The sequence below is a fragment of the Mus caroli genome, chromosome 9 (genome assembly GCF_900094665.2).
Source record: "Mus caroli chromosome 9, CAROLI_EIJ_v1.1, whole genome shotgun sequence".
Classification (NCBI taxonomy): domain Eukaryota; kingdom Metazoa; phylum Chordata; class Mammalia; order Rodentia; family Muridae; genus Mus; species Mus caroli.
This window is the reverse complement of record NC_034578.1, coordinates 64,217,934-64,245,426: the sequence shown is the minus strand read 5'-3', so window position 1 is coordinate 64,245,426 and position 27,493 is coordinate 64,217,934. Positions and strand designations below refer to the sequence as shown.

General features: G+C 47.6%; 1 protein-coding gene across 6 annotated transcripts; it reads left to right on the top strand.

The window, feature by feature from the left end:
- The first annotated feature begins 432 nt into the window (after positions 1 to 432).
- On the top strand, positions 433 to 26,986 carry Tpm1 (tropomyosin 1). Of its 6 annotated transcripts, XM_029481403.1 has the most exons (10): positions 434 to 640; positions 1,753 to 1,878; positions 13,433 to 13,566; positions 15,546 to 15,663; positions 16,626 to 16,696; positions 17,462 to 17,537; positions 17,981 to 18,043; positions 18,350 to 18,419; positions 19,925 to 20,003; positions 21,484 to 21,692. In XM_029481403.1, the coding sequence occupies exons 1-10, from the start codon at positions 527 to 529 to the stop codon at positions 21,485 to 21,487; spliced, it is 855 nt and encodes a 284-aa protein (XP_029337263.1). In that variant the 5' UTR covers positions 434 to 526; the 3' UTR covers positions 21,488 to 21,692. The 6 variants fall into 6 exon arrangements, with proteins under 6 accessions (XP_021026833.1, XP_029337264.1, XP_029337263.1 ...); XM_021171174.2 differs by lacking the exons at positions 19,925 to 20,003; positions 21,484 to 21,692 and adding an exon at positions 26,114 to 26,986 and having other exon boundaries at positions 433 to 640; XM_029481404.1 differs by lacking the exon at positions 19,925 to 20,003 and having other exon boundaries at positions 433 to 640.
- The last annotated feature ends 507 nt before the right edge of the window (positions 26,987 to 27,493 follow it).

Below are 27,493 nucleotides of genomic sequence, written 5' to 3'. Positions count from 1 at the left end.
GAGGCAGAGTGAGCCGGTGCGCACACACCACCTGCCCTATTCCCTGTGGCTCCGGGCAGGCTCTTCTGGGGACCTTGACGGCCAGACGATGGCTCTGAGAGGTGGCTAGAGACTCTCGCCCAGTGCCGGGCTCCTCTCCAGCGAGGTCCGGCCGCTCTTTCCCAGGCGTGCAGGTTTAGAAATAGGACGGCCTCGCCCGGCCGCGGCCTCGGAGGCTCGGGTCCCCATATATAGTCATATCCACCGTCAACTGGGAGGCCGGCAGGCGGCAGCGAATGGGCGTGCGGGCCCCCGCGGGAGGAGCGAGGAGGGGGCACGGGGCGGAGGCAGGAGACTGGGAAAGGGGGAAGGAGGAACAAGCTTTTCCAAAAAAGTATTGGCTGTCCTAAGGAATGCGGTCGCCCCCCTGGGAAAGTACATATCAGGGAGCAGCAGGCAGCTCCGCGCTCGCACTCCGGCTCTGCTACCCTACCGCGCTCGCGTCTCCTCTCGCTCCGCTGCCTAAGGGCCCCTCGCCACCGCCACCATGGACGCCATCAAGAAGAAGATGCAGATGCTGAAGCTCGACAAAGAGAACGCCTTGGATCGAGCTGAGCAGGCGGAGGCTGACAAGAAGGCGGCGGAAGACCGGAGCAAGCAGGTCTGCACCTATCCCCAACCTCCAATGCCCCAGCTTAGCGTCGGTCGCTCAGCCCCGGGACCCAAACTGGCTCCCTTTCCCCATCCCATCCCCAGCCAGGGTGTCCAGGGGCGCGCGTTTAAAAAAGAAAAGGAGAAGAAGCGCGAGAGTTAGACTGATTCTAACTTTTCTGTCTCGTCTGAGGACTCTCGTGGCCCTTCTCTGGCTCCCACGGTCTGCGAGGTCCACTGAGCTCCCTCCCTAGAGAGGCTCTTGACTCTTAGGGTTGGGAATCAGTTTTGAAAGAGGAAGAGAGAAAGGATACAAGTTCCCGGGTTGCCTGGAGGGAAGGGTGGGGGAGCGGAGCAAGGCTCAAGTCCTAAGGTGTCCGAAGTTCTTTGGACTTTTTGGTTGGGGAGAAAGATCCCTCAACACGGGATGAAGACTTTGAAGGGAAGAGGAGGGAGTCACTGAATTATTTCCTAAGAACAAAGATGGGACAGAATGGGAGACACACAAAAAGCTAGCCAAACAAGGACATGTTTCGGCAGTCCTTCAAATTGAGGACCTGAGCTTGCTGTCTTCGGCCGGAGCGTGTGGTCCCGGGTTGGGGGGTGGTGTGCGAGATGAGTCACTGAGTGGCTCCAGCTCTGGGAGAGATATCTTAGGGTCCCTTGAGCCCCAAAGCAGCGATCCCTTAGCCCCAGGGTTCCAGCCAACCTGGCACCCATTTGTTATGTGTCTCCCACCCGGTCCATGCCGGCCGCCCGCGCCCGCTCGCCGCTGCCCCAGCTCGAGGAGGACATCGCAGCGAAAGAGAAGCTGCTGCGGGCGTCGGAGGACGAGCGGGACCGGGTGCTAGAGGAGCTGCACAAGGCGGAGGACAGCCTCCTGGCTGCCGACGAGACCGCCGCCAAGGTACCCCGGGCGCGCGGCGAGGCACTGCACACGAATGGCTAACTCTTTCTCTTTCTCTCTCCCTCCCTGTCTTTCCCTCTCTCTCTCTCTCTCTCCCGCTGTCCCTGTCCTTTATGGTCTATGCACCCTCAACCCGCACCTTGCGGGATCACGCTGCCTGCCGCACCCCACCCCCTCCCCCTTCCCCCTCCCCGTACTCCACTGCCAACTCCCAGCTGGAAGATGAGCTGGTGTCACTGCAAAAGAAACTCAAGGGCACTGAAGATGAACTGGACAAATACTCCGAGGCTCTCAAAGATGCCCAGGAGAAACTGGAGCTTGCGGAGAAAAAGGCCACAGATGTAAGTGCACGCTCACACTGCCTCCCTCACCTCCTGTCCGCGTGGCCACTCTGGTGGGGGGGGGGGTCACCACAGGGGCTGCAGAGCAAAGGAAGAGGGCGAACCTCCTCCTGCAGGGACACCTGCACACAGTCTGGCCGTGGCCCAGAGCACTGGATGCCGCCTCTACTGCTGCTCACGTTTCATTTTTATTCCGTCCTTTCCCTTTTTCTCTTTTTCCTCTTCTTTACCTCCTCCCCTTTGGTTGGAGGTGGGTGGGTGCGAAGCTGGGAGCTGAAAAGGGTGAAGCTGGAGGTGAACTTCGCCTCCTGCTGGTATAAAACCTCTGAAGTGTATGTCATCACCAAGGTCTGTGCAAAACAGAATACCTAGTGTTTGCCGCGCCCCCAGCCCCCGGTGGTTTTCGCTGATGGACCTAGTCTGAGTAAGTTCACAGAGCCTGGCCTTTAAATGGACTCATCCTTTTACTTCAGACGCTAAATTTGAGGGCTACTGTGACACTTTGAGGCTCTTTTTCTCACTAGACAAACCTTAAGACCTGCCCAGGGAAGGTGATACTTGCTTGGGTCTGCAGTCTGAAGCACTAGATCCAGAAAGTACGCAGGGAGTTATATATAGCTCAGTGCTTTATATGGCATAGCGAGCTGGCTGCCCCCTGCCCGCCCCGCCCCCACCTGTCAGCCCTCTGACAACCACCACAGACGTGCTTCCAGGGGGGTGAGAGGCACAGTTCCAGCTCTGCTAAGCACCCTCTCCACCCTAGAGCTTAGCCACTTCTGTCTAGAAAGTCAAGCTGACGGTCCAGTTTCCCAATGCACTGACTTTTCACACCACTACATTCCACTGGAGAAGCCAATTAAGCCTAGAGGCTCAATTAGAAAAGAATTCCTTGGGAAACTGATAACAATTCCAAGAATGTGTGAGCAGCACAGAAAGCTACACCCGGAGGCTAGACCCCCAAGTTCAACAGCAGTTTGTAATTTTTGGTCGGTTTGTTTATTTTCTGTTTGTTTATTTATTTATTTATTTATTTTGGATAATGTGTAAGGCAGATTTTGAAGTCTGAACAAGCGTTTGTATCATGAAAGTCTAGAGATTTATCTAGTGTTCTTGGTGGTGGTCCACCAGACAACCAAAACTGGGATCAGACAAAAAGAAAAATTTTAGCTTTCTGGAAAGGGGGGGCTTGGGGGAAACACTGGTTTAGCTAAAACTCATGCTAAAACCTACCTGGTAAAAAGGAACAACAAAAAGCCTTCACAACTCTGAGCCTGTTTTGTATAATGTGGGTCAGATGTCTCCTTTGTATGTGCTCCATGGAGGATGCCCAGTCACCCCCAAAATCTCCTGCAGGACGTTTATTTAGGTTTTTCAAAAGAGCCGCTGATAGATCAAGGAGAGATATTCCATATAAGGAAAGGAATTCAGAGAATTTGCAAATAGCCCCAGTACCAATGGAAGCAGGAGGGGGAAAAAACACTACTATAATTCTTAAGGGGTAGAGATAATAATTGTTGTAACTATGTAGTGGTAATCATGTCTTTAATAAGAAATGGGGGGGGGGAGCACTGGAATGGGGTGGGGCAGAAGTAGAAAATAGGCTATTTAAAGTTGTCTGTGGGGGTGGAGCCAGGAGGGGAGGGAGGTTCTTAGAGCCAGTTTTGGTTCTTTCTATGATCTGGAAAGCAGTCTCTAAATATGGTGTGAGCATGTATCTCTCTGTCTCTTTTGGTTAGTGTATTGATCATCTTCCTCTTTAAAATACTGCAAGTTCTGCTGGAGACTCAGGATGTTGAAGGAAGTTTATGAAGACTCATTATATTTAGAGAGATCCTGACTCACTTGAAATAGCTAAGACTTGAGGGAGAGACAGGTGTCACCAGAGGAAAGAGGCGGGCGGGAGAGAAGGAAGCCAGCCTCCTTGCTGTGGGGACAGTCTACTATCTAGTGTTAGAAATATAATTTTTGATTATTACTAAAAAACATTGTCTCAATTTGCCAACCTACTTTTAGAAACTATAGTCCAGAAGTGTCTCCCCCACCCCCACCCTCAGTTTAAAAGGCTGCTGTCACTTGGGAGCTAATACTCCCAGAAATCTGTTTTGTATTTTTACTGTTGTTTTTTTTTTCCCCCACCTAAATGAGTCTGAGTTCCGTTAAGACTCGATTATCTTGGCTCTTTCCCCCAAATAACTGTGATGTAGCTGATTATTTACAGGATGTGAGTCTTCCTCCCTCTAGGTTTTCTTCCTTATGTAGTGACTCAGGCTTATCTAAACTCAAGTTTTCCCTTGAGTGAGTCACACCAGGATCTCTTCAGGTGCGACCTAGCTACAGTGTTTCTTAAACAACCAAGGGATTCTAACCTGTAGCTAAACCCATAGCTTTTCTTTAAGGACATCGGCATGAAAATAATCTCTCCAGAAACTGACATCCTAGGGGGAGTTGAAAAGGAAGACATTAAAGTATTAGAGTGGCTGCTTACTGCACCGGCAAGTGGCTAGTCTGTTCCCTAGACTGCTCTTAGAGGATTGCAGATGCCCTGTCTGGGCATCCTCAAGGTTGGAGGCAGATGATCTGTGAGCTCTGGGAAGGATCTGTACCCACCAATGCTTGCAGACCGACTGCTTAGAAACCAAGCAAGAGGCTCCACCTACCGGATGTGAGGGACCTAGCTGGAGTTCGCAGGCTTTGCTTCCGCAGCACAGACCAGAGTCGACTAGGAATTCCAGAGGTGTTCCAGCTTTGGAAACAGGCTAGGCAGGGTTGTTTTGTTTTGTTTTCTTTTCTTTTCTTTTCTTTTCTTTTCTTTTCTTTTCTTTTCTTTTTCTACCTTCGTTTTCATTCTCCACCCCCACACATTTAAACAAGTCTAGGATTGATTCTTTGACAAAGGTGCAGGATAAAAATCCCGGAGAGTTGACAAGCGTTTAAAAACAGTTGCAAGAAGGGATGGCAGAGATGGGTTCTTAACAGATTGTGTCCATGTGGCTTTCCAGCTGGTAACCAGAGGTTCTGTCACAGGTTTCTGTGGTCGTGCAGACCGGTTCCTCAGATTCTAGATATCAGGCTGAATTGCCTGAGGTTGCACAGTTCGTTACGGGGTCCAGACAAACTCTTATGGTAGTGCATGTGTGCTTAATTATATAGTTTGAGTCCTTAAATATGTAAGGCATTGTTAAATATTTTATATCATCTGATAATTGTCAACAGCCCTGTGAAGAGCCCTGTACTATTATACTCGTTTTTAAGAGATGAAGCCCTGAGAAGTCCAAAGGTACACAGCCAGCAGAGACTTAAAAGCCAGATTCAAACCTTTAAAAAGCTCTATTTAGAACAGGAGATCTAACCACTACGCTTTGCCAGCTAGTAATTTACACTTGGTGAAATAGTTTGGGTTCTGGAGTTCTTTTAGTCAGGATCTTGTGTTCTGTTGTTCTTTACACGGATCTTTAGGATATTCATATTTCAGGCTCCAAGTTCCTTATTCATACTCTGGTAAATCGGGATTACAGAGTGCTCCGAGCGGCCAGGAGTTGTCAATGCCTTTAGCATTGGGAATGATGATGTTCTTTACAACATTTAGGGAACGTTCAAGGTCTAGGTTTCTACCCTTACTCAGCTTCAGGAGAATCGGAGCGCTCCAAATGGCCAGCAGGAGTCGCGATAGGCTTTAGCATCCAGGTCTTCTACTTAGAGTGGCCCAGGCTCAGCGGAATGGATACAAACGCCCTCCTGCGGTGGCCTCGCTCTAGGCAAAGCAGCCTAGAGCCAGCCATCCCCGCGCGCACGCGCAGTTGTTCCATGGGCAGCTAGTTCCCGGGGTCCACCGGGCCCCGCCCGCCTGCCCGCCGCGCCTGTCCCCTGCGCTCGCGCACCCGCCCGCGGCTCTCTGTGCGGCCCAGGAGCCGTGACTTCCGGCCTGCTTCTTAGCCGCAGGGGGCGCCGGCGTTACAAAGCCAGCCTGGGCGGGACGAACCGGACCTGGGCTCGGTAGCGGCAGCAGCAGCAGTAGCAGCTGCAGAGCGCGGAGGCAGAGCACAGCCTCAGCCACCGCCTCGCCATGGCGGGTAGCAGCTCGCTGGAGGCGGTGCGGAGAAAGATCCGGAGCCTGCAGGAGCAGGCGGATGCCGCGGAGGAGCGTGCGGGCAGCCTGCAGCGCGAGCTGGACCAGGAGCGGAAGCTGCGGGAAACCGTAAGGGACCCACCCATCACCCCGAGGCCCCCACGCCGCACCTGGCGCACCTAGGCCAGCTGGCACCCGACTACTCAGCCCTGCCGGGATAGCTCCTTGATATAGAGTAAAACCTCCGAGGGGGAGCAAGAGTGCCGATGAGGAGGTTCTGGGGCGACCATGAAATGGGTCCTCGGGATGCGCACTTTGCGCTGCTGCCATTTATTAACTCACACTGGGGTTGGAAGGAGGAGTCCTCCTTTTAAAGACCAGTCCCTGGGGAGAAGCACTGGGACTTCGGGGCCTTGGGATACTGGACTTTTGTCTCTGTTGATCCTGTGTTTCCTAGAAGCTGTTTCTCAATGGAGGTTAAAGACCTTGACAGGACCAGGTTCTGAGGGAAGAGCTAACTCTCATAGCCCTTATAGTCTTAAGGTTTTTTAGCCCTCCCATCTCCCAAGTAGATATCCCTCCCTCTACAATAGATATCCCTTTGTAACGAGTTTTGACAAAAGTTGGCCAGATGTCGACTGCTACTGAGTATACCTTTTGCCGGCTACCCTTCCCCCCCCCCCCCCCCCCCCCCCGCCCCCCCTTGTTGAACATAGCACCTAGCTCCTTTCTTCAAAAGGCAAATGTATCGAGCAAACAGAAACAGGGTTTCAAAGGGATATTAGATATTTGTTAGTCTTGAGTGTGTGTGTTAAAATCAAGGTATTCAAACACCTTGGAAACTTTATGACAAAAAATAATAATATGGTGTCCAGCTGTGCTTAATATGCACAGGACTACACTGAATTGAGTCATTCCTTCTGGCTAAGTGTTTGGAATGGTTGTATGGTGTCTTACAGAAACTCCGTAACATGTTTTGTATAAAATATAGAGAACCAAGAGAGCCTTCCTAAGAGGAAGACCCAACTAGAGGAAGTTTAAGATAAAAAATGCAGATAGAGATATTTTTAAAACCAATAGGCAAAAAATAACTTTCAGTATTCGCTTGAGAGGACTGGTCAGCAAAAGACCCACTATAAAGGCCTCAAGGTGGCTGGTGATAGATTAATCCTGATCCGTGCCTGGCTAACTGCTATGAACCAGTGAACTAAGAACAGGATGCAGAGACTGGGGCCCAGTTTCCCAGGATTTGAATCCTGGCCCACCTCCTCACTGTCTGGGGACAACTGTTGGAGCTTTGGGTCCCTATGAATAAAATGTGATTAGTATGTAAAGAGATCACAGTGGGGCTTAGCACATGGAGATAGTGCTACTTAAACCACCCTGTTATTATCAATGTCCAGTACCGCCTGGCAAGAGCTCCTGAAAATAACCCTACTCACTTCATTACCTGTAAAATTCCCCCCATTTAGTGCTTTAAATCAACAATTATTTTTTCAATTTGAGGAGGGGAAGTGGGCAGGCTGGAAGGACTGGGTTGAGGAGGCATTGGACTCGGAGCCTAGTGACTGGTGGTAACAGGTACATGTGCTATTTTGTACTTCGTTTTTATAACAGTGTTTCCAGGCTACTTGCTAAGGTTGGAGCTTTCATTCCTTTCAAAACCTTGTGTCTTCATTTAGAGCCATTTAAATCCTTTTTAAATTCCCGTTTTCCGGGAACCATCTATCAGGGTGATCGATTGGTCAGGACCCCCATAGCATCTTAGAGCTGAGGTTTAGCACTGGTGAGCCACTTGCAAACTGCTGGTTGCTCCTGACTTTTCAAACTGAAAGCTACAGATGGACAGAGGCAATTTGGGTTGTTAGTAGACGGATCTGAGGCTGTGAGTTAAGCTAGCAGTAACAGTTTCTCTAGGAAGCAAAGATTAAGGTTTAGTGACAAAGCCATGAGCCACTGCAAAAAAAAAAAAAAAAATTTCTCTGGAGAGTTGGCCCAGGTTCAAGTACTGAGACTGAGGCAGACTTAATGGGCTCTACTAAACTGGTCCGTACCTTGGGAAGAGCAAGTATTGTTTCCTTCCTCCTCCTGGTTTTCCAAGGTGTGGAGGCCCTTCAAAATCTTGGAATGAAATTGCTCTCCTTGATGTAATGCTTGACCCTGAGCCTTGTGACTTAAGGGTTTGCTGAGGTGGTGGGGTGTGTGTTTAATGTAGAGAAAAAGCCAATTCTCTTTCCAACTTTCTGGGCAGAACCTAGCCGATGAGGAGATCTGGAAGTGCTTAATGGATGCCTTTATTAATCATGGGAAATAACCAGTTTTCACCCCCTCCCCTCCCCAGTCCTTTCCTAAGTCCTCAGCGTTGGCAGTTTCTTCTGGAAGCAGGAAACTGAGCATGCTCGGTGTTTGCCTTGGTACTTGCTGAGTGCCTGTGACTGTCAGGATCCTCTGGGTTCCCCCTTTCTCATGCAGTCACAGCAAAGGCACCTCAGTACCTTGCTCTGACTCCTCTTGCTACACAAACATGTCTCACAAATTACAGGCTTTGGCCCAGATAGAGGAGGCTGTGTTTATCTGCTATCCATGGGAGTGCCCTAATGCCTTGGGTGCTTTTTTTTTCCCCTTTCTTGACCATATAAGGGCAGGAGTTTAGCTTGGCCCTAAGTCATTTTGGTCTTACACAGCAAGCAGGGTGAAACCCTCTCTGTGTGGCTACAGTTTACATTGAAATAAAAGGATCTGACCTTTGATCGTTCCGTGCCCTCCTCTGATTCAGTCAGGACTTTGGAAATATATTCCAGAGCACTGGTTTTCAGAGTAAAAGATTTCCTTCTTTCTGCATTGGTTATAACATGTGAATTTCATGTAAATCTTAGGCTCTGTTCAGTTCTGGTTTGGAATAACATTTTGCTGTGTTTGAGTGGGGACAGCTGGACTTCTACACTGTACCTTGTTGGGTAGGAAAACAGTCCGTGCCTGTTTTTTCTGAAGGTAGCCACTTCCTTGTTTGGGAGGCAGGGCAAAGGGTAGGAATGGTGAGCTTATAGGACTTCCTAGGTGGGAGCTGGGACTAAGAGGGTCAGGGAGTATGTACAATACTAAGGATCTCGCATGTATGAGCACTGGGTGGCTGTTTTAACAGGGCTCATAGTCTCGACAACACAACAGTCTCTTTCTGAGTACCATGCTGGGGTCCAATAGCACTTTTGAAATAAAAGAAACTAGCAACTCCACTGGAAAGGATTTGCTGGCAGTGTTGATGTAAGGGGCCACTTTAAGAAGAAAGCTAACTCAGTGTACTAAGGGTGATTTAAGTACCTAGAAATAGTTTGCATCTGGGGTCTTGAGCCTCCCCCAAATGCCTTGTTATTTCTGTCTACATCTAAATAACGGATGGGCATAGGACAGGGGACGTGTACTGACAGACAGTAGCAGGTACTTAAGACGTCTTGGGTGCTGTGATAGAGAGACAGACCTTCAGGAAATATCTAGAAAAGCCTCCGCCCTGGGTGGAGGGACCCAACCCGTAAATAAAAGCTGGTAAAGGTGACCGCCGTAGGTCTGTGGATACAGAACAGAATAATGAGGGTAGCCCGTGCATGTAATCTCTGCAGCTGAATGCCTAAGGCAGAAACAACCCGTCTAGACAACAGTCTCAAAAGGAGGGTTGGAGAATAAGAAAGAGATGGGACTTTAATTATGAAATCAAATTTGTCTTTTATCCTGAAAAATCTTCAAAATTTCTATAAGACCAGTGTAAGAGAGGCCATGGAGCCAGAATACAGGGTTTCCCAGGCACTAACCTCAAATCCTCATCCTTGAGGGTTAGAGAGCAGTGTTCTTTTGTCAGCTGATGGGTAAACACTAGGACACTCTGCCTTTTAAATCAAGATTGAGACGATTTGCTGATTTTCTTGCACTGACTGTTCTGCTGATGGTAGCCAGATTACTTGGGGGCCTGGGGAGTGGGGGATGGCAGAGAACCTTCCACTCCAGTGTCTAAGAGAGCAAGACTGCAGGGGTGAGAATCACCAGACCTGGAGCTTCCACAGTCTCATATTTAAGAAGCCAAAAGGCTTGGGGTTCAGTCCTGCCTTGCCTTGCATTGATGGCGTGCTTCCCAGCATGCCTTAGCACTAAGTCAGAGGTCCTTCCCTCTGTCTTCGTAGAGAGTTTGCTAGGCAGCTCCTGCAGTTACTGTCAGCTTCTTTGGGTGGTGATGGAAGAAGAGAGGAGCTTGCCATTTATATTGTGGTTCCTGCCCCTTTGCACAGACCACCCAAATTGTAGTAATCTCTAGGCACAGGACCTGGTAGTCTCTGTTTCTATTACACATCTCGAGTGGGTTCATATGACTCCTATGTAATGCCCAGGCTCTATGCCCGTTCAGACAATGGGGCTTCATTCTGTAGGTTATAAGCGTCTCCTCCGGAAGTGTTCCCTGGATGGAATGCTGCATGTTCCAGTCCTCCTTCTGCCAAAACTGGCCCAAAGGAACCAGCCCTGAAGCCCAGCCACTGCCTAGGCACCCTGTGTGAAGACCCCCTTGGCTGGTCTTGTTGGAGGACATTAAATACCCTGAGTGTCAGAGAGTTCAGGGTTCTAAGAAAAATGCTGGGGGAAGAGTGTGAGGGATAGCTACAAAGCAGGGTTCAGCTGGACCATGTCAAGAGCCAAAGGAGAGTGTGAGGAAGGGCTGGGGGCAAAGAGAAGGAAGCGGAGATCGAATGGGGTGGGCCTCCATTAGTTAGGACAACCTTGTGTGCAGAGAACTGCCCCAGTGACTCAATCCTGCCTATGCCTGTCAGCAGTCATCCTGTGAATGAGTAGAGTCCTCAAGGTTCGGCTCCTGTGTAGGGAACTTAGAATTTGATGCTACAGAAGTCTTTTTTTTAAAAAACCTACTCAGATTTCTCTGATTTTTCCAACAGCTGCTGTAGCGAGTATATTTACTCTTATAGTAAATGATAATCATTTTATTATATAAGACTATGATAAGAAGGGTACTTTTGAACATGACCTAGATATTCTAGAGGAATCCATATAGGTACTTGTCTAATAGTGCTCTTCTTGCAGTAACTGCCCTGGTGCTGGTCAGAGTCTAGCCATATAGGTTAGACTACTTGGAGCACTGGGTATTGGGAGGTGGCCCAGAACTTTGCACTCTGGTGTCAGAAAAGAAAGAACTGGGTTGGGAGTGGAGGAGTTTGCAACCACCAATCCCAATGGATTTTCTGTTTTTGTTTTGCTTGGTGGTTTTCTGTTCCCACTCCCACCCACCCCCTTTTTTTAAAAGAGGAATAGAATTTTTTTCCTAGAAATGAAACACAAACAAGATGAAGAAATTTAACCCAACCCTAAACTGTATCCTGAATGTGTACTAATGTGTGTTAATGTGTATATATTTCCTATTAAAGAGGCTGGAGAGATGGCTCAAGAGTAAAGGCGCTTGCCGCTCTTGTAGAGAACCCGAGTTCTGTTCCCAGCACTCACAACCATTCACAATGCCTGACTCCAATTCTAGACCTGGTACTAACCTCCATGGGCACTGCAAGAACACATGTGGTACATACTACATACATGTAGACAAAACACTAATACACATACAATTTAAAAATTAGAAATACCTTTTTATAAGGAATGGTTTCTCAAAGGGAGTTCTCTGCCGTTAAGAAGTTGGTTATTTCTCTCTCCCCCAGCCTTCAAGGAAAAGCCGAGTCATTCAGGCCCTTCCCAGCTTGGCCCAGTTACAAGTTGGTTTCTGATAATGACTGACCCTGAGGACTGGTTCAGTTGTAACTAGCACTCCTCCTCCGAATCATTTCATACTCACCCTGCTTCCTACCGCAGGCATCCAGTCACTACACTGTAGTTTTTTCTTTGAGATAAATGTGTCTAAAATATTTATGTTTTTTGTTTTTTGGGGGTTTTGTTTGTTTGTTTGTTTGTTTGTTTTTTGTTTTTTGAGACAGGGTTTCTCCGTATAGCCCTGGCTGTCCTGGAACTCACTCTGTAGACCAGGCTGGCCTCGAACTCAGATATCCTCCTGCCTCTGCTTCCCGAGTGCTGGGACTAAAGGCGTGCGCCACCATGCCCGGCATGTAGTTTTTAAAAGTACTGCAGTCATTCACAGTGGCAGGAGATGTCTTGTTCATTGCCCTTCTCCAGATAAAACCGCCGAAGATCTAGATGAGCTTGGGTCTCATTTCCTGTGACTCAAGGACTTGACCAGCTTTCTCTAACTGCGCGTGTGTTTCCCATTCTCTCATGAGCTTTGAAAGGTTCTGTTGTTTTAGTTAGGGTGTTTTCAGTTGCTCAGCTCTGTAGACATTTAAGGAGCCCAGGCTTCTGTAGAGAGCTGATGATGTCTTGGAGTTTAAGCAACATACAATTCAGTAAAAACAGATACACAGAAAGCCAGTGGCGTGTGCTCTAAAGTGTGTCTTGCTATTGTTAGAAAATTGACTCCTAAATATCCCAAGGGCTCTTCAGCCTTTGATGAACATAGATTCAGAGTGGATGAGGATAAATAATTGCTACCTAATTACCAAGGGCCACCCTCTCTTCCAGGCCGTCTGGGATCAGCCCCTGTAACAGTGAGGCCAGTATCCCCAGCCTCAGAGCAAAAGTACTTATAACAGGAAGCAGTCACGGCCTGCCCAAGAAAGAAACACTTTCATTTAATCCTAAACTCCAAATAAAAACTGTATCTGCATCGCTTTTCTCCTTAGGCCTGTGAAACTTTTCTTGTAGCAACCTTGACTTTTAAGACATTCCAATAAGCTTAGGTCAGAAACCCTTGGGAAATTTATCTTGGCCTTGTTCCAGTAAAGCCAGTTATTTTAGAGAGGTTACTTAAAAGGTGGGGCAAAGGGGAAGTTTCTAGGCTGTATTAGATCTCCATATGGTATATCTTTTTGGTTCATTGGTTTGGTTTGGTTTTGGTTTTTTGTTTTGTTTTGTTTTTGAGGCTTTTGTTGGTGGTGGTTTTTTGTTTTTTGTTTTGTTTTGTTTTTCTGGTATATTTTTTTTAAACCACTTTATTTTTAAAACATCCAGTTTCATTATAAAGCTCCTTTGAGAACATAACTCAGAGAAAGGACAGCATGCTGAAACTCTGCATTCCAACTTCTGATCACCCTGCTGGTGACTCCGTGGCTGAGCCTGGATAAGACCTGCTGTCTCTCTCCATACCTCCAGTGTCAGTGAGATATGAGGAAGTTCCCCTTCGCCCAGCAGCTGAGGGAGCCGTGTGCGCGGATTGCGGATGGCCCGGCCATCTGCTGAGTGTTGTCTCTACGGTGTATTTCCAAGCGTGATGCTCCTGTGTGAGCACTTGGGTTAGGCAGGGCTTGTCAGAACTGGAAGGTAGCTCACACCAGGGCCCAGACTTCCTGTCTGCAAGCAGCACTTGAGTCCTGGCCAGTGTCTGAAGCTACCACCCTCCCTTTCTCCCCGGTTCTGAAGTGTCTTTCGCTCTCTGCCTAGGCTGAAGCTGACGTAGCCTCTCTGAACAGACGCATCCAGCTGGTTGAGGAGGAGTTGGATCGCGCTCAGGAGCGTCTGGCCACAGCTCTGCAGAAGCTGGAGGAGGCCGAGAAGGCTGCAGATGAGAGTGAGAGGTAAGACTACACCATGCCGCTCCTGTGTGTGTGTACACACGCACGACACACATACATATGCACACCAAGGAGGTTGGGGAGACGGCTTAGCACTTAGTACTGACTGCTCTTCTAAGGGCACTGGTCTGAGTCCCAGCCCCCACATGGTAGCTCACAGCTGTCCATAACTCCAGTTCTGGGGTGTCTGATGACTTCTCCTGGCCTCTGTGGTCACCAGGCATACATATGATGATACACAGACATACATACACATAAAAAGATAAAATAATAGATTTACCAAGATGTCTCAAACCTAGGGGGAAAAAACATGGTAATCAGACAGGTAGAAGAAAGACATAGGTAAAACAGATAAGTGATATGCTTTAGATTTTGGGATACAGCTCATCCTGGAGGGCAAATTAGGGTGACAGAAACATGAGGCAGCTGCTCACACTGAGTCCACAGTCTGCCAAGGAATAGCCAGTGCTCAGCTAGCTTTCTCCCTTTTGTTTAGGCAGGGACTCCAGCCTGTGGAATGGTACTGCTCACAGTTAGAGCAGGTCTCCCCACCCTCACTCACCCAGTCTAGAAGATCCCTGGCTGCCGTGCCCGGAATTCTTGTTTACTGCTGGTTCTGGATCCTGTCAACGATCCGTTTTAACCATCACACTGTACAACTGACCTCACTCATTCTGCAAGGCTTTTTTCTCTGTACTCTGCCATGCAAGCTACAAAGTGTGACATCATGAGACTAGAGCATTCTGTTGGGTGAGGGGTGGCACAGCAGAATAAGCCCAGAACATGCAGGCGTGCCTTATTCCTGCTGGAAGCTGGGCAGGTGAAGGTCTGTCTCTCCACCACCACTCTGCTCCTTGGTATGAAGAGTCGCTGCAGACTTTGGAGCTAAGGAGGCTTCCTAGCTAAAGTTTTCAGCTTGATATTCACTACCACTTAGTTTTTCTTTACTTGCCAAGAGCTCAAGAGTTCTTTAAGGTGACCAATCGTGCCTTAGTATGTCACATAGCAGTAGTCTTGTGAACGACTTCTTCCTGCTACTGAACTTTTAAAGGCAATCTGGCAACACAAGACTGGAGGAAAAGGAACATGGAACTTATTTGTTATGGTGCCCTCTTCTGGCATCTGAGGGTACTGCATGCACATGATGCATATACATACATGCAGGCAAACACAGACACTAAGTAAAAAAAAAAAAATCAATGTCTTTAAAAAAAAATAATAACCCTGAGGCCAGCCTGGTCTACAGAGTGAGTTCCAGGACAGCCAGAGCTATACAGAGAAACCCTGTCTCAGGTAAAAAAAAAAAAAAAACCTTTACTAAAACTGCTTACTTAAATTTTGCTAAGTGAAACAAACCCATTTATGGTTTGCCTATGCTGAAAATCAGTAAACTCTAGATTACTGTAACACCATGCCATAGCATCCATTTCTCTAACACCTATTCATCCTTCTCTCTCTCTCTCTCTCTCTCTCTCTCTCTTTCTTTCTTTCTCTCTCTCACCTACTAGTCAGGGTTTCTCTGTGTGTAGCCCTGGTGTCCTGGACCTCTATATAGACCAGGCTGGCCTCTAACTCAGAGATCCACCTGCCTCTGCCTCCTGAGTGCTGGGATTAAAGGCAGTGCCACCACACCCAGCTCTCCATCCATTTCAATCTACAGTTTCCCTCAGGAAGAAGGTAGAGAATCTCTCCACGTAACAAATCAAGCATGCCAGCTTCCTTTATTTCCATGCCGCCCAGATTCAAATGACATCCCGACATAGCACCTTCCACTTAAGGTTAGGTGGCCCGGAAGTTTCGCCAGTACCCCCAAGAACAGAGAGAAATATGTGTCTTTCCTGGAAAAGCTTGCTCTGTCTTAGGAAAGTAAATGGCTCTCTGCTCTCTCTTGGCCGGCTGTGTGCGTGGAGGCTCCTTCCTATTCCACAGCTGTGACAGTCTTCGCGCCATCTTGGGTCTTCCTGCTTGTCTTATCTTTCCAGAGGCATGAAAGTCATTGAAAGCCGAGCCCAAAAAGATGAAGAAAAGATGGAGATTCAGGAGATCCAGCTGAAAGAGGCCAAGCACATTGCTGAAGATGCTGACCGGAAGTATGAAGAGGTCAGTCTCTGGGTCCCTGGGTGTAACAATCAGCTTCTCTGATGCAAGTGGGTGGTTCTGAGAGGCAGGATCCCTTTACCTGCAGAAACTGGTTCTTACTGTGATAAGCCAGCCAGTCATCTGCACTGGGAAGAAAGATCAATACTCTCCCACACCCTAAAGGGTGGGACAAAAACATCTCTAGTCAGGAGAGGTGGGGGCCCTTAGGAAAGCTGTCCCGCTGTTGTGGTATATGTTTCAATCCAGACATTGTGGAGAACACGGACCACACAGCTCCTGGGGAGATTCAGAGAGGCTTCTCCAGGGTGGTAGAAGTCCTCCTGTTAGCATAGGCTCTGCAGTAAAGGGACCCCTGGCTTTGTCCACATGAAAACAACCCGATAAAAGCCAAAATGACTGTAGGCTCCGGTTGGTTCTTTCGGCTTTTTGTTTTTTTCTATATTTCCTCATGGCTGTCTGACACTGCCCAGTGGAATTGAGCTGCCCCAGAGGAATTTTTTCTCTGGGGCTGCACATCTGACTATAGATGTGATCTTGCAGGCATTGCACTGGCTCCTGCCTTCTGCGGTGCAGATCTCTGCAGGGTGCAGGCCTTGGGTTTATTTGTGGCGCTCTCTCGGCAGCTCCTTCCTTTCAGTCTAAAATGCCTCCTCGTGTCTCATCATCCTGCTATTTTTAAGATTGCGGATTTTATATTTCTCTCATTCCGAGAACTGGCCTGGGTGCTCTGTAATTACCTAGACTCCACCTGGGAAGAGCTAACTATTCTGATCTCGGTAAGAGGGGCCGCGGTCTCTCTGTTGGTGTGCCAAGTGAGAGCTGCCTGTCTTTACTCTAGGGAAAGAGGAGCATCCCGTTTGTTAGTAAGAATCCCTAGGGCCAGTGCATATCATTTCTATAACCACCCCCTCCACGAAGTGTGCCAAGCCCATAGCGTGTCTGCTGTGTGTGCCCTGCTGCAGGTAGCCCGTAAGCTGGTCATCATCGAGAGTGACCTGGAGCGTGCAGAGGAGCGGGCTGAGCTCTCAGAAGGGTAAGCGGGCCCATTGCTACCATGTGTGAGGGGGTGCTGCAGAGCAGCTGACTAAACAGCATGACCTTCTGGCAGCTGCACATTTACCCACCTCGACTCCAGGCTCCTTGTGCGCTCAATGTGATGTGGATGAGCCGTGAGCGTGGAACACAGAGGAACCACGTGGGGTGTCTGTGAATGCGTGTGGCACTGCATGCCTTACTTGCACTGATTTTGTGAATGGCCTTGTGCATTTCCTGTGTCCACTAACAGCCAAGTTCGACAGCTGGAAGAACAGTTAAGAATAATGGATCAGACCTTGAAAGCATTAATGGCTGCAGAGGATAAGGTACTGATGGCTCACGTATAGTTTATAGGTTTAACTGCATCCCAGACAGCTTTGAGCTTCCAATGCCTACTGGTCGGTTTGGTGTAATGACTGTACCTTCACTACACCCTCTGCTACTTATATCTTGCTTCAAGTGCTTTCTCTTGGGCCTTTATGTTCTTTGTTTTTCCCCTTCATCGATACTCCGAGGGGTGGCCAGTGAGAAGCCAAACCATCACACCCAGGAGATGCTGGATTCGGTCTCTCTGCCCCGTCCACTAATGGAAAGCAGAGCCTGTGGCAAAGCCAAGCTCTTCCTCCCTGGTGGTTTGGCTACTTTAAGGCGGCCCCCCGGCTCTAGGACTCCGTTTTCATTTTTTTCCCATCCCTCTCCTTTTTTTTCTCTTCTCGTCCCTTGGGCTTCTCCTACCCTTTCTGCTTCTGATCGAAAACATTAGCAAATGTGCCGAGCTTGAAGAAGAATTGAAAACGGTGACGAACAACTTGAAGTCACTGGAGGCTCAGGCTGAGAAGGTAGGCCAGGAGCATGGCATGGGGAAGACGTCTTTTTTAAGAACTGCTCAAAAGAGCCCTCGGTGGAGACAGTAACGGCGCAGGAGGCATTTTAGCAAGGGACAACATTTTGAGACAATTTTCTAATGGTTACTGGATAGTAGGATTTGTTTTATTTAAAAAAAAAAAAGAAAAAAGTTAGCAGAGAATGTATCTTAGGTTGGGTAAATCACCAATTTAATTTAAACAAAGTGCCAAGTGGATAAGTTATCTCATTCTTATCCCGTGTAAAGCAATAGGCAAGAAAGCAGAGAATGTATTGTAGTGTGCCATGTGATACCCGAGGTCCTGTTACCTGCTAGGAGATCCCAACATCTGCTAGTTGGGCTGGCACGTTCCATGTGTGAGAAGGCGCGAGTGTGAGAGCCGCAGCCTGACATCTGGACTGCTCTTTCTAATTACAGTACTCTCAGAAGGAAGACAAATATGAAGAGGAGATCAAGGTTCTCTCTGACAAGCTGAAGGAGGTAATGTGTGTGTGTGTGTGTGTGAGAGAGAGAGAGAGAGAGAGAGAGAGAAAGCCTGGGGAAACTGGCTGGGTTGTGATTAAGGGTCTGTGGAGTGGGTCAAAGCACTGTCATTTGGAGCTGCACGGTCCAAGACTTATTCTTGGCATTTGTGGAGTTAGGTAGCTGCCATTGCTTACAGTAGGGACTGAACCAGACATCTCCCAGGACGTATATACACTTGAGTTTTATCCTGGTTTTCCCTATATCTGTAGCTACTGAATGAGATCTCCCTGACCTTGACTCAAGTGAATTAAATCATTACAGGCTGAAACTCGGGCTGAGTTTGCAGAGAGATCAGTAACCAAATTGGAGAAAAGCATTGATGACTTAGAAGGTAAGATCTTTAATATTTTAAATTCAGTCCTATGGTTAACTATAACTCTCTTGATGCAACAGTCATCCAGTCTGAGGGCTTCCACCAGGACACGCCTGTCTGTTGTCACACTCCTGTCTGACTGTCCTCTGGGGTTCTCATCTGTTACACTGAAACTCTTGGACCCGAGTCTTCAGGTCTTGGGGTGACTTAGTCAGCTGCCAGACAGCTTCCATCTAATTTCTTGAACTTCAGAAGTGGGTGTGGGCTGCTTTTCCCTGAGTGAAGTAATTACAGGTGAAGGTGACTCTGGTTTTCTGTAGCTCTGGCAATATCTCCTAGTTGTCAGAAGAGAGTGTGGATTTGTTTTAGACTCAGTCTATCTTCCAAGTGTAACCCCAGAAGAAGGGCTTGATTTAAGTCATTCATTGGCAAAATATTCCATATTTTGAAGGGGTAGAGGGTAGGAATCAGTAGGCCGTTGAGTGTCAAGAATACACTTAAAGCCGGGCGTGGTGGCGCACGCCTTTAATCCCAGCACTCGGGAGGCAGAGGCAGGCGGATTTCTGAGTTCGAGGCCAGCCTGGTCTACAAAGTGAGTGCCAGGACAGTCAGGGCTACACAGAGAAACCCTGTCTCGAAAAAACAAAAANAAAAAAAAAAACAAGAATACACTTAAGCATTTCTCAAACAACAACAACAACAAAAATCACACACACCATGCATCACAGGCAGAAGGGGTTGGAGAAAATAAATAACAACAAAAAAGCAAGATGTGTGAGAGAAGAGAGAGCAGTGTGTGGGTGCAAACTTGCAGTGTGAGAGAAGAGAGAGCGGCGTGTGGGTACAAGCTTGCAGTGGGTGGCAAACACAGACCCAATGCCATCACAAAAACTAAGCCGAAGACAAGCCGCAGTGATAGCCCCCAACAGTGGCTGACTTTGCTTTTCAAGCCTCTTGTGCTATCGACAGGTAGCTTGAAGAGGAGGACCACGGGAATAGTTTAAGTGCCACCAAGAAATCAATATCCCCTGGTCTGGCCTGGGCAGGAAATGAGTGGTTTGAAGGTAGCATTGCAGGCTGTCATAGCAAACTGAACTTGCTGCCTTTGGCTGTTTCTCCCCATAGCTTATAGTTGCTGGTGGCTGACTACTCCAGTGTAATTAACGGACAGCTTTGTAAAAGGAAAGCTGTTCCATTGCCCATCAGGAGAGACTGTCTTCTGTGGGTGTCTAGGATTTAACAGCCCGTTGGGATTACCCATCCTCTGTGTTGTGTTTTTCATATTGGGTCCTTCTGATTTTATTTTCTAATGGGTTTTTGTTCTCTTTGTTTTTGTTTCAATTTCTTTAAAAATCAAATCGCACGCCTCCTGCATTGGCCATCTGCTGCGGCACCAACCCCTTCATGCACTGCCCTTTCCTTGCTGCCGTGTGGGGATGGCGCCCGCGCCACCCTTGCTCACCCTCCATCTCTTGACCATTCTCCATGTCCTTGCATCTCTGCCTTCCACTTCCTGCTCATAGACGAGCTGTATGCTCAGAAACTGAAGTACAAGGCCATCAGCGAGGAGCTGGACCACGCTCTCAACGATATGACTTCCATGTAAATGTTCATGCACCCTGCCTGCTTGCTCCCTCCCCCTCATGCTTGTGTGATGACCTCACCATGGCTCCCTTCTCCGTCCGTGGTCCTCATTTCTGCACCTTTTGTTGGCTCTTCTTGCATAACCTAGGATAGGTTTTCTCTTTTCACATTGTACTAACAAAGGCCAAGTGGATTCAGTCCATGCAAAACATTTCAAGATCCTTTTATTTCGTATATGCAGATCGAGCTTGTTTCTGCAGAGAGATGAACTGGACTCTAAACAGGCCCCGAGTATCTCCTTTTAAAACCTTAAACCAGGTTCAAGTGAAACTAGGAAGCCCTGATGCAGTGGTGCAGGAAGTTAGGAAGGAATACCAGGTTGTTTCCTGGGATTCTTTGAGGTACAGTAGGGTCGTTTCCAGTTAAAACTGCAAGTTTAAAGTATCAGGTTATTAAGGATCTGAAGTAAAGGAAATGGGCAATGGCCCAGTAAAAATCTCTCCTTCCCTTGTTAGGAATTCCAGAGCAGGGCTAGGGTACATGCCTCTTGTCCTACCATGCGGAAAGCAGAAGCAGGTATATCTCTGAGTTTGAGGCCAGACTGGTCCCTGGCATGCTACAGACCAGCCAGGGCTATCTAGTAAGACCCTGTCTTAAAAAGAAAGAATTGAATTGAATTCCAGAGCAAAAATGAGCAGTCTCCTGAGGAATCACGTTTTCTATATGATATGTTTATGTTGAATGAATATAAAACACCCCACAGTAAATGCTCACCACACCCTACATCAGAGAAGCAAGAAATAAAACATTTATACAGTATGAATTTGGAAGTTAGTGGTGCATATTTTACTTTTGTGAGGCAGTAATAGTTGTTTGGGGAATCTTCAAACATACAGAGCTAATTTACGTATTACTAACTATACTTGTGCCACTTGGGAATCTAACCCGGGAGTGTTCCTTCTCCATTCTAATCCCAAGGGGTTTCATCAAAGCTGGCAATGGCATTTCTTTAACCATTCAGAAACATAGTAACTCCAGGAGTGCTTACATGTGCCTGCTGCCTTGGAGGTTTCAGAACATCCTGTAGAGACCTGGCTGTCACCATAGAAACAAGGGCAGGCCTCTTCCCCACCATTAAAAAAGGAAGAGTGAACTCAGCTTATCTATAAGCTCATTTTGTACAGTCCTCCGGTTCAGTAAAATGGCATACTCCGCGGGGAGAACTTTTGAGAGTGATGAAGTGCCCCAAAAGGAGGATCTGGCTTAAACTTTGTTTTTTAAGTTATGTTTATGACTCTTCCTCAGGGTTAGCCTGTGCCAGCCTTGGGTCCAGGCAGCGGCTGCTGAGGATGGTCTCCCCCAGGTGCAGCTGGCCGTGGGTCTTACATGGCTTCATTACCCGCTTGCATGTCAAAGACAGCTTTCGTCTGTTTGGTTTTCTTCCTTTTCCCCTTTTCCATTGCTCCACTTTTTCTCTCTTACCTTTTATTTCACGCAGATAAGTTTCTTTGCTTCACTCCTCCCAAGACTCCTTCATCAAGCTGGATGTCCCACCTCTCTGAGCTCTGCATCTGTCTGCTCTCCAGCTGACCCAGGTTTCTTTTTAGCGCCCACCCACCTTAGGGCCAGGCACAGACTGTGCTTTCTATTGTACAGAAGCAATTCGCCCAGTGTAAAATAAACACTGTACGCTATTCCTGTTTGCTATTCTTTTACTCCTTATTTATTGACATTTTCGTCTCAACGCTCAATAAAACTACACTTCTGCTTCGTGCATCTCAGGGTACTTTTTTTATTTTTTTGACATTATATGTCATCAGGAATTTTTAAAGTAGTAGTTCCACTTAAAACTTTTTGAAATGCTGCCCAAACCCGTGCCCCTCCGAGTTGTGGTTTCCGGGTGCTGGAATGAGGCCGGGTAACTATGGCTTTAGGAAGTGTGATGGTTCTGACATGCAGTCTGGATTCAGAGTGGGTTTGAGCAATGTTTTCAAACTCTGCCAGTAGTGTAGTTTGGGACCTGGCCCCTCTCTGTGTCATACAGAGATGGCTCTGCCTGGCTAAGTCATGAAGGAAGCCTGTGAAGCCATCCTGAACTCCGTGTAGCGAGGGCATCCGCACACCGTGAGGAGCTGGGACTAGAGCATTGTCGCATTGTAGGTCAGGGTTCTACCTTCTGTGGCCCAGAGATGAGTTGAAGCTTTGATTTTTCTGTAAGGATATTCATTACCCAGACACCTTCATTGTGAACACAGAAAGACACTATAGGAATTTTAAGTATTGCTGTATTTGAGTCACCTTTTGTTTCAGTGTTTTTATGCACATGCTGTGTTCTGCCAGCAGTGTGCTTCTATAAGACAAGATTCCCCCCCCACCCCCGTGCTTCTGTAAGACAAGGTTCCCCCCGTGAATGCTCCACTGCAGATGACTCAGCACCACCCACCCAAGAACACGCTTGGTTTCAGTCACAAACAGCAGCTCCCTAAACTCTTCCTTCAGAACTAAGACTTTAAAACAATGTGGCCTCTAGCTCCTTGGTACTCACGTCAGCCTGGCTCTGCTCGCCAGTATTTTAAGCGTGATCGGCCCTCATCTGTCTTGTGGATGGCACTTGTTAGCTGCCATACCACTCTCCTCAAGTAAATTTGAGCAAACTCTGAAAATAGTCATTTACTCTGAAGTCTTCGGAGCAGATTTTTTTTTTTTTTTTTTTTTTAAGAAACAAAGGGTCTGAATTAAAATATTTTAGTTAGTGGCATGGTAGGCTCTAATTTTAGGATCCAGGCAGAGTCGCTCCACTGAAGGCTGCAACGGCTTCTACAGGTTTCTGGGGGTTTTTTGTTTTTTCTCTTTCGTTTTTTTTCCCCCCTTTCCCTAGTGCTCCATGGGCCTGCTTCTCACTGTGATTTAAGAACCTGGTTCTTTTTAAAATTCAAACTAAGAGCTGTGCTCTTTCTGAGTGATCTGCCACAGTGGAAACAAGACGCTCGGAGTTGTGCCGAGCTGTCGTTCGTGCATCTTGAGGTACAAATTTCTTGGCTCCCCCAGAGATCTTCTCAGACTTTCTGTGAGTGTTCACTGCGGGAGAAATGGGATCGAGCAGATCATAAAAGCAGATCCCAAGTAGCTTAAGGTGTGTACGCAGCAAGTTGAGGTTATCAGGAGTCTGTTTAACAGGCCACAGGCCAGCCTGTATCCATGACTCTTCCAAGAGCCTCAGTTGGCCCAAACAAACATCGCTGCCAGCTGTGAGACCAGAGACCTCAAGACAGCTGGGGTCTGTGCAGAACAGGAGGGTGAACACTTACAAATGTGTCTGCCCTCGGGTCACCCCAGTCACGGGCTACCCTGCAGCTAGAAGGAACAAGGCCCAAAGCGGGTTGAGTTGGAGAACACTGAGGTGTGAGCTGAATTTCTGATTGGCCTCTGGATTCTCCAGTGTTCTTCTGTTCTAATGGCTAAACATTTGGGTTCTGCAAATGGCACCTTTTGTCGGCTGTCACGGTGGCAGTTTCCCACCATGATGCTGTGGGTGTAGTAATTGGGTTTCTATTTTGCAACCTCTTAAGTATGTGGGAGACCCAGGAAGGTAGCAGGGTATGAGAGGAGCTGAGCTGGGCGTGTTCTTTGTCCTGTATAAGCAGGCCATGTGTGGGAACAGGAATGAGGTGAGTGTATTCTGGTAGATATTGTGGGTTTGGAGCCAATAGAGAATAGAAAGTGTCACTGGGTGCTGTCTGGAGGAGATGAGAGCTGAATGAAGTTTTGAATATAAGTTAAGAGAAAAGGCATGGGTTGAACATAGTTCTTCATAGTACACAGCAAACATAAGGACCACAGCAGTTTGCCTCACCTTCTACCACTTATGGAAGGAAGCTGACGAAAAGCACTCCATTTCCCAGCAGTGAGTGCTGGGTTTGACCAGTAGGCAGTAGGGTTGTTAGCTCTCCAAGGTCATCAAGTAGAATGTCCACGTCCATAGTCACTGTCATTCAAAGCACACGTGCCAGTTTCCCTAGTGTGTGCTAGTCCTTGACCTGTCACCAGGTGTCCCCTGACCATCAGACACAGGCAGAGTCCTGTGGTGAACTGCTTTGCCACCCGAATGGATCCCATGACAATACACAAAGTTTGTACCGCACTAGACAAATATGGAGGTTTGAGAGGGTTTGTTAGAGTTTTTTTGGGGGGTGGGGGTTTCCACAGACAACACTGTGAAGTCAGAAGATAACTTATAGGAGTTGGTGTTTTCCTTCCCCTGTGGAGACCCTGGGGATCAAACTCTTGCATCAGGCTCTGTGACGGGCACCTTTGCCCACTGAGTCATCTTCTGGCCCAGTTTTATTTACTTTATGCGTGCCGTCGGCGCCCAGCCTGAGCGTCATCCTCTTGAGGCACACAGATAAGCTCTGAATCAGTGTGGAGTGGAGATAAATGCTTGTCTGCTGTGGGTAACACACTATCGAGGTTGGGTTTGGCCTTTGGATGTGCCTTGGTGTGGGGGATGGGAGGAGGGAGATTCCATGGGACAGAAACCATAGCACCAGCTCAGCAGCACCCTGAGCAGAGAAGATGGGGTTCAGGGAGAGTGTACAGAAGTAGGCTAGTCAGGGGCTCACCTAGAATCTCCACTGAACTCCAACAAGGAATGAGTGGCTGGGGCTGGCCTCTAGCCTGGCCTCAGTCTCCAAATCTGTTGTCCTAAACTACACATGACTATGTTCACTGGCTTGAAGGAAGTGCCAAGGGAGCATTGGTTCCTTCCTGTGTCCTACACCTCTTTCCATCACACCTCTACATCAGGGAAGGATTCCAGCCCGTCCTTTATTCTGCCAGGCCTTGCCATGCACTCTCGGCAACCCAGGGCAGAGGGCCTGGGTCAGGGTATACAGTTGCTGTCCTGAGAATGGTGTTCCCAGTCTGTTAACCATCTCTCGCTGACTCTAGCTAACCTCTTCCTTCTGCCTCTTCTTTTCTGCTAACCCTTGCTGACCTGTCCAGATCAACTCTACCATCAACTCGAGCAAAACCGCCGCCTAACTAACGAGCTAAAGCTGGCCCTGAATGAGGATTAAAAACTTGGGCCATGTTCTAGGAATGGAGTCTGTGTCCAGAAAATCTGTGACTTCACGGGGTTAGAAAAGGATAACTACCTGGAGAAATGGGAAGGAAAGGCATTGGCTGGATGGCTGCTTGCCTTGCCCGCGTTTCCCTTTGTATAGCTTCATTAAATCCTCAATAACCAAGGAGTTTTTACAATATATTATGTATATGTAAAGATATTTATACCAATCAATTCAGCTCTTCCTGCCTCATCAGGTCCTCCTTGAACTGATTGATAATGAGGACTCCTCCCCTACCCCCCACCCCCCAAAAAAAGGAAAAAAAACTGTCTATTTCCTCTAAACAGCTGTGAGTCCTGCTTTAAATATCTCTTACAAATTTGTATTCCTAACGTCTTCATAACCTGTGTAGTTGTTTGAAATGTTGTTCAATGTACCTATGCTTGGGCAAGATAGCTTTTGAAAACAGGAGCTCCTACCAGAAGTCCCTGGTTGAAAGGTATGCTTTGTTAAGTTTAACCGTGTTGGGATCTGATGAGCGTGTCATGCTAATAAGTGGGATACTATAAACATACTAAGAGAATGTCCTAGCAAGGGGTGCATGAGATGTGTTGATATAACCATTTGTGAGCAGTAGAAATAAACCGTTTAAAAAGTGGTTAGAACCTTCCTGATGCCATCTTCGTTTCCTGTGAGGCTGTGTTCTGGCACAGCTACCAGATCTTTAACTGCTTGTCACTCAGAATCCTGTGCTGGTATTAACGTCTTCCGTTTGCGTAACAATGCTGTATCTGTATTTGGTTTTTGTTTTGGTTTGGTTTGACCCTCCCTGGTTCCCATAGCAGCACTCAGTGGGTAAGCCTTCACCAAACACACCCTGCACTTTACGTCAGGGTGGGTTGCAGGTGTAGGTGCACCCAGGGCCTTGTGTAGATGTGAGTGATGTCCGAAGCATGTGTAGTGCCACTCATCTGTGTGTGACTGGTGTTTGCTTACTAAGTGTGCAAACCACTACCGGGTGTGACGTTCAGCTACTCATGACTCAATTTTCTAATCCCATCACAGAGAAAGTGGCTCATGCCAAAGAAGAAAACCTTAGTATGCACCAGATGCTGGACCAGACTTTACTGGAGCTAAACAACATGTGAAACCCTCCTTAGCTGCGGCCACATCCCCCCCCCCTCCCCCACCATGTTTAATTTTGTCTTTAAACACATGCTTACCGTGAAACCCCTTCAATGCGTTTTTTTATATATATATATACTTTTACCACTGTCACTGAAACATCTGCCAAGAGCAAGCTAGGGCAGGGGTTGGGGAAAGATGCGCAGAAAGGCAAGCCCAAGTTGGGGCACTTGTTATTTAAATGTGCCATTTCCCAGGTTGCCACACTTCATAGAGTTTAGGCAGGCAGTTTGCTTAGCCAGTGTAGGAAGCCTCATGAGAACAGAACATTAACAGCCAGAGTGCCAATGGTGGGGTCAGCAGGAAGACTGATGTTGGAGACAATCAGGTGCAGGTGCGGATTGGTGCTAATTTAAACAAAAGGGCCCTGGGGTCTTTTGTTCAATATTATACAACTTAGACTTCTGTCCAACACTAATTTATTTTGTCTTGAGTTGTACTGCGAGAGAAAAATATGGGTTTCGTATGCCCGTATTCCTTAAAGCCAAGGGTTTGAAAGCCACACTGGTCTTCTGAGATTCCCAGTCCTTCCTCAGCTGACATGCCCGTAGCCCCTTCCGACTCAGCAAGGCGAGTGCTCAATGCGGATCGCCCCCCTGCCTTCCCCCCACTTCCCAGTTCTCCATGTCAGGGTAAAAGATCTAGGCACTACATATGTAATTGGTAAAGAAAAGGCATTTTCTTAAGAGTTATAACTATGTAAACATTGTATAATGATATGAAATAAAACGCACATTTAGGACATTTTCTAAATCTGGTGGTCCTGTCGTCTGTATGGTTCTGTTGTCGTTATTATTGTTTTACTTTGTGAACTTGGTGCGGTTGACCTGCCTTCCTGAGAGGTTGCTGACGGTGCTGTCCCATGGAAGCTGGATCCCCCAGCTGGCCTCTCAGAAATGATTCACGTGGTGGCAGTCAGGAAGTTGCCCCTTCTGAAAGTCGTCTTCTGTGTTACCTGCGTAGTTCCATGGAAGAAGAGACCTCTTACGGTGATCTGTAAACTGCGGAGATCTGTGGAGTTTTCCCTTGGATCTTAGCTAAGTCTCGATGCATCCACATTGAACCGTGTTCAGCCGGGGGTGGGCTGAAGTACCTGATCTGTGGCTCTACTTAGTGTTTGTGGAGCTTAGTGATTTTCTGTTTTCAAATCCTTCACTTCCATACATCTTCATCTTCTCAGAGTGAGAAACTGAAAATATCTTTTCTCTGGCTCTTGAAGACACTAAACAAACAGAATCCTTGGCTTTGGTTGTACTACAG

Coding starts and splice junctions, on each gene's coding strand:
- Tpm1 (XM_029481404.1), top strand. CDS start 527: ATGGACGCCATCAAGAAGAAGATGCAGATGCTGAAGCTCGACAAAGAG. Junction 18,044..18,349: donor TCTCTGACAAGCTGAAGGAG/GTAATGTGTGTG, acceptor AAATCATTACAG/GCTGAAACTCGGGCTGAGTT. Junction 18,420..21,483: donor AAGCATTGATGACTTAGAAG/GTAAGATCTTTA, acceptor TATTTCACGCAG/ATAAGTTTCTTTGCTTCACT.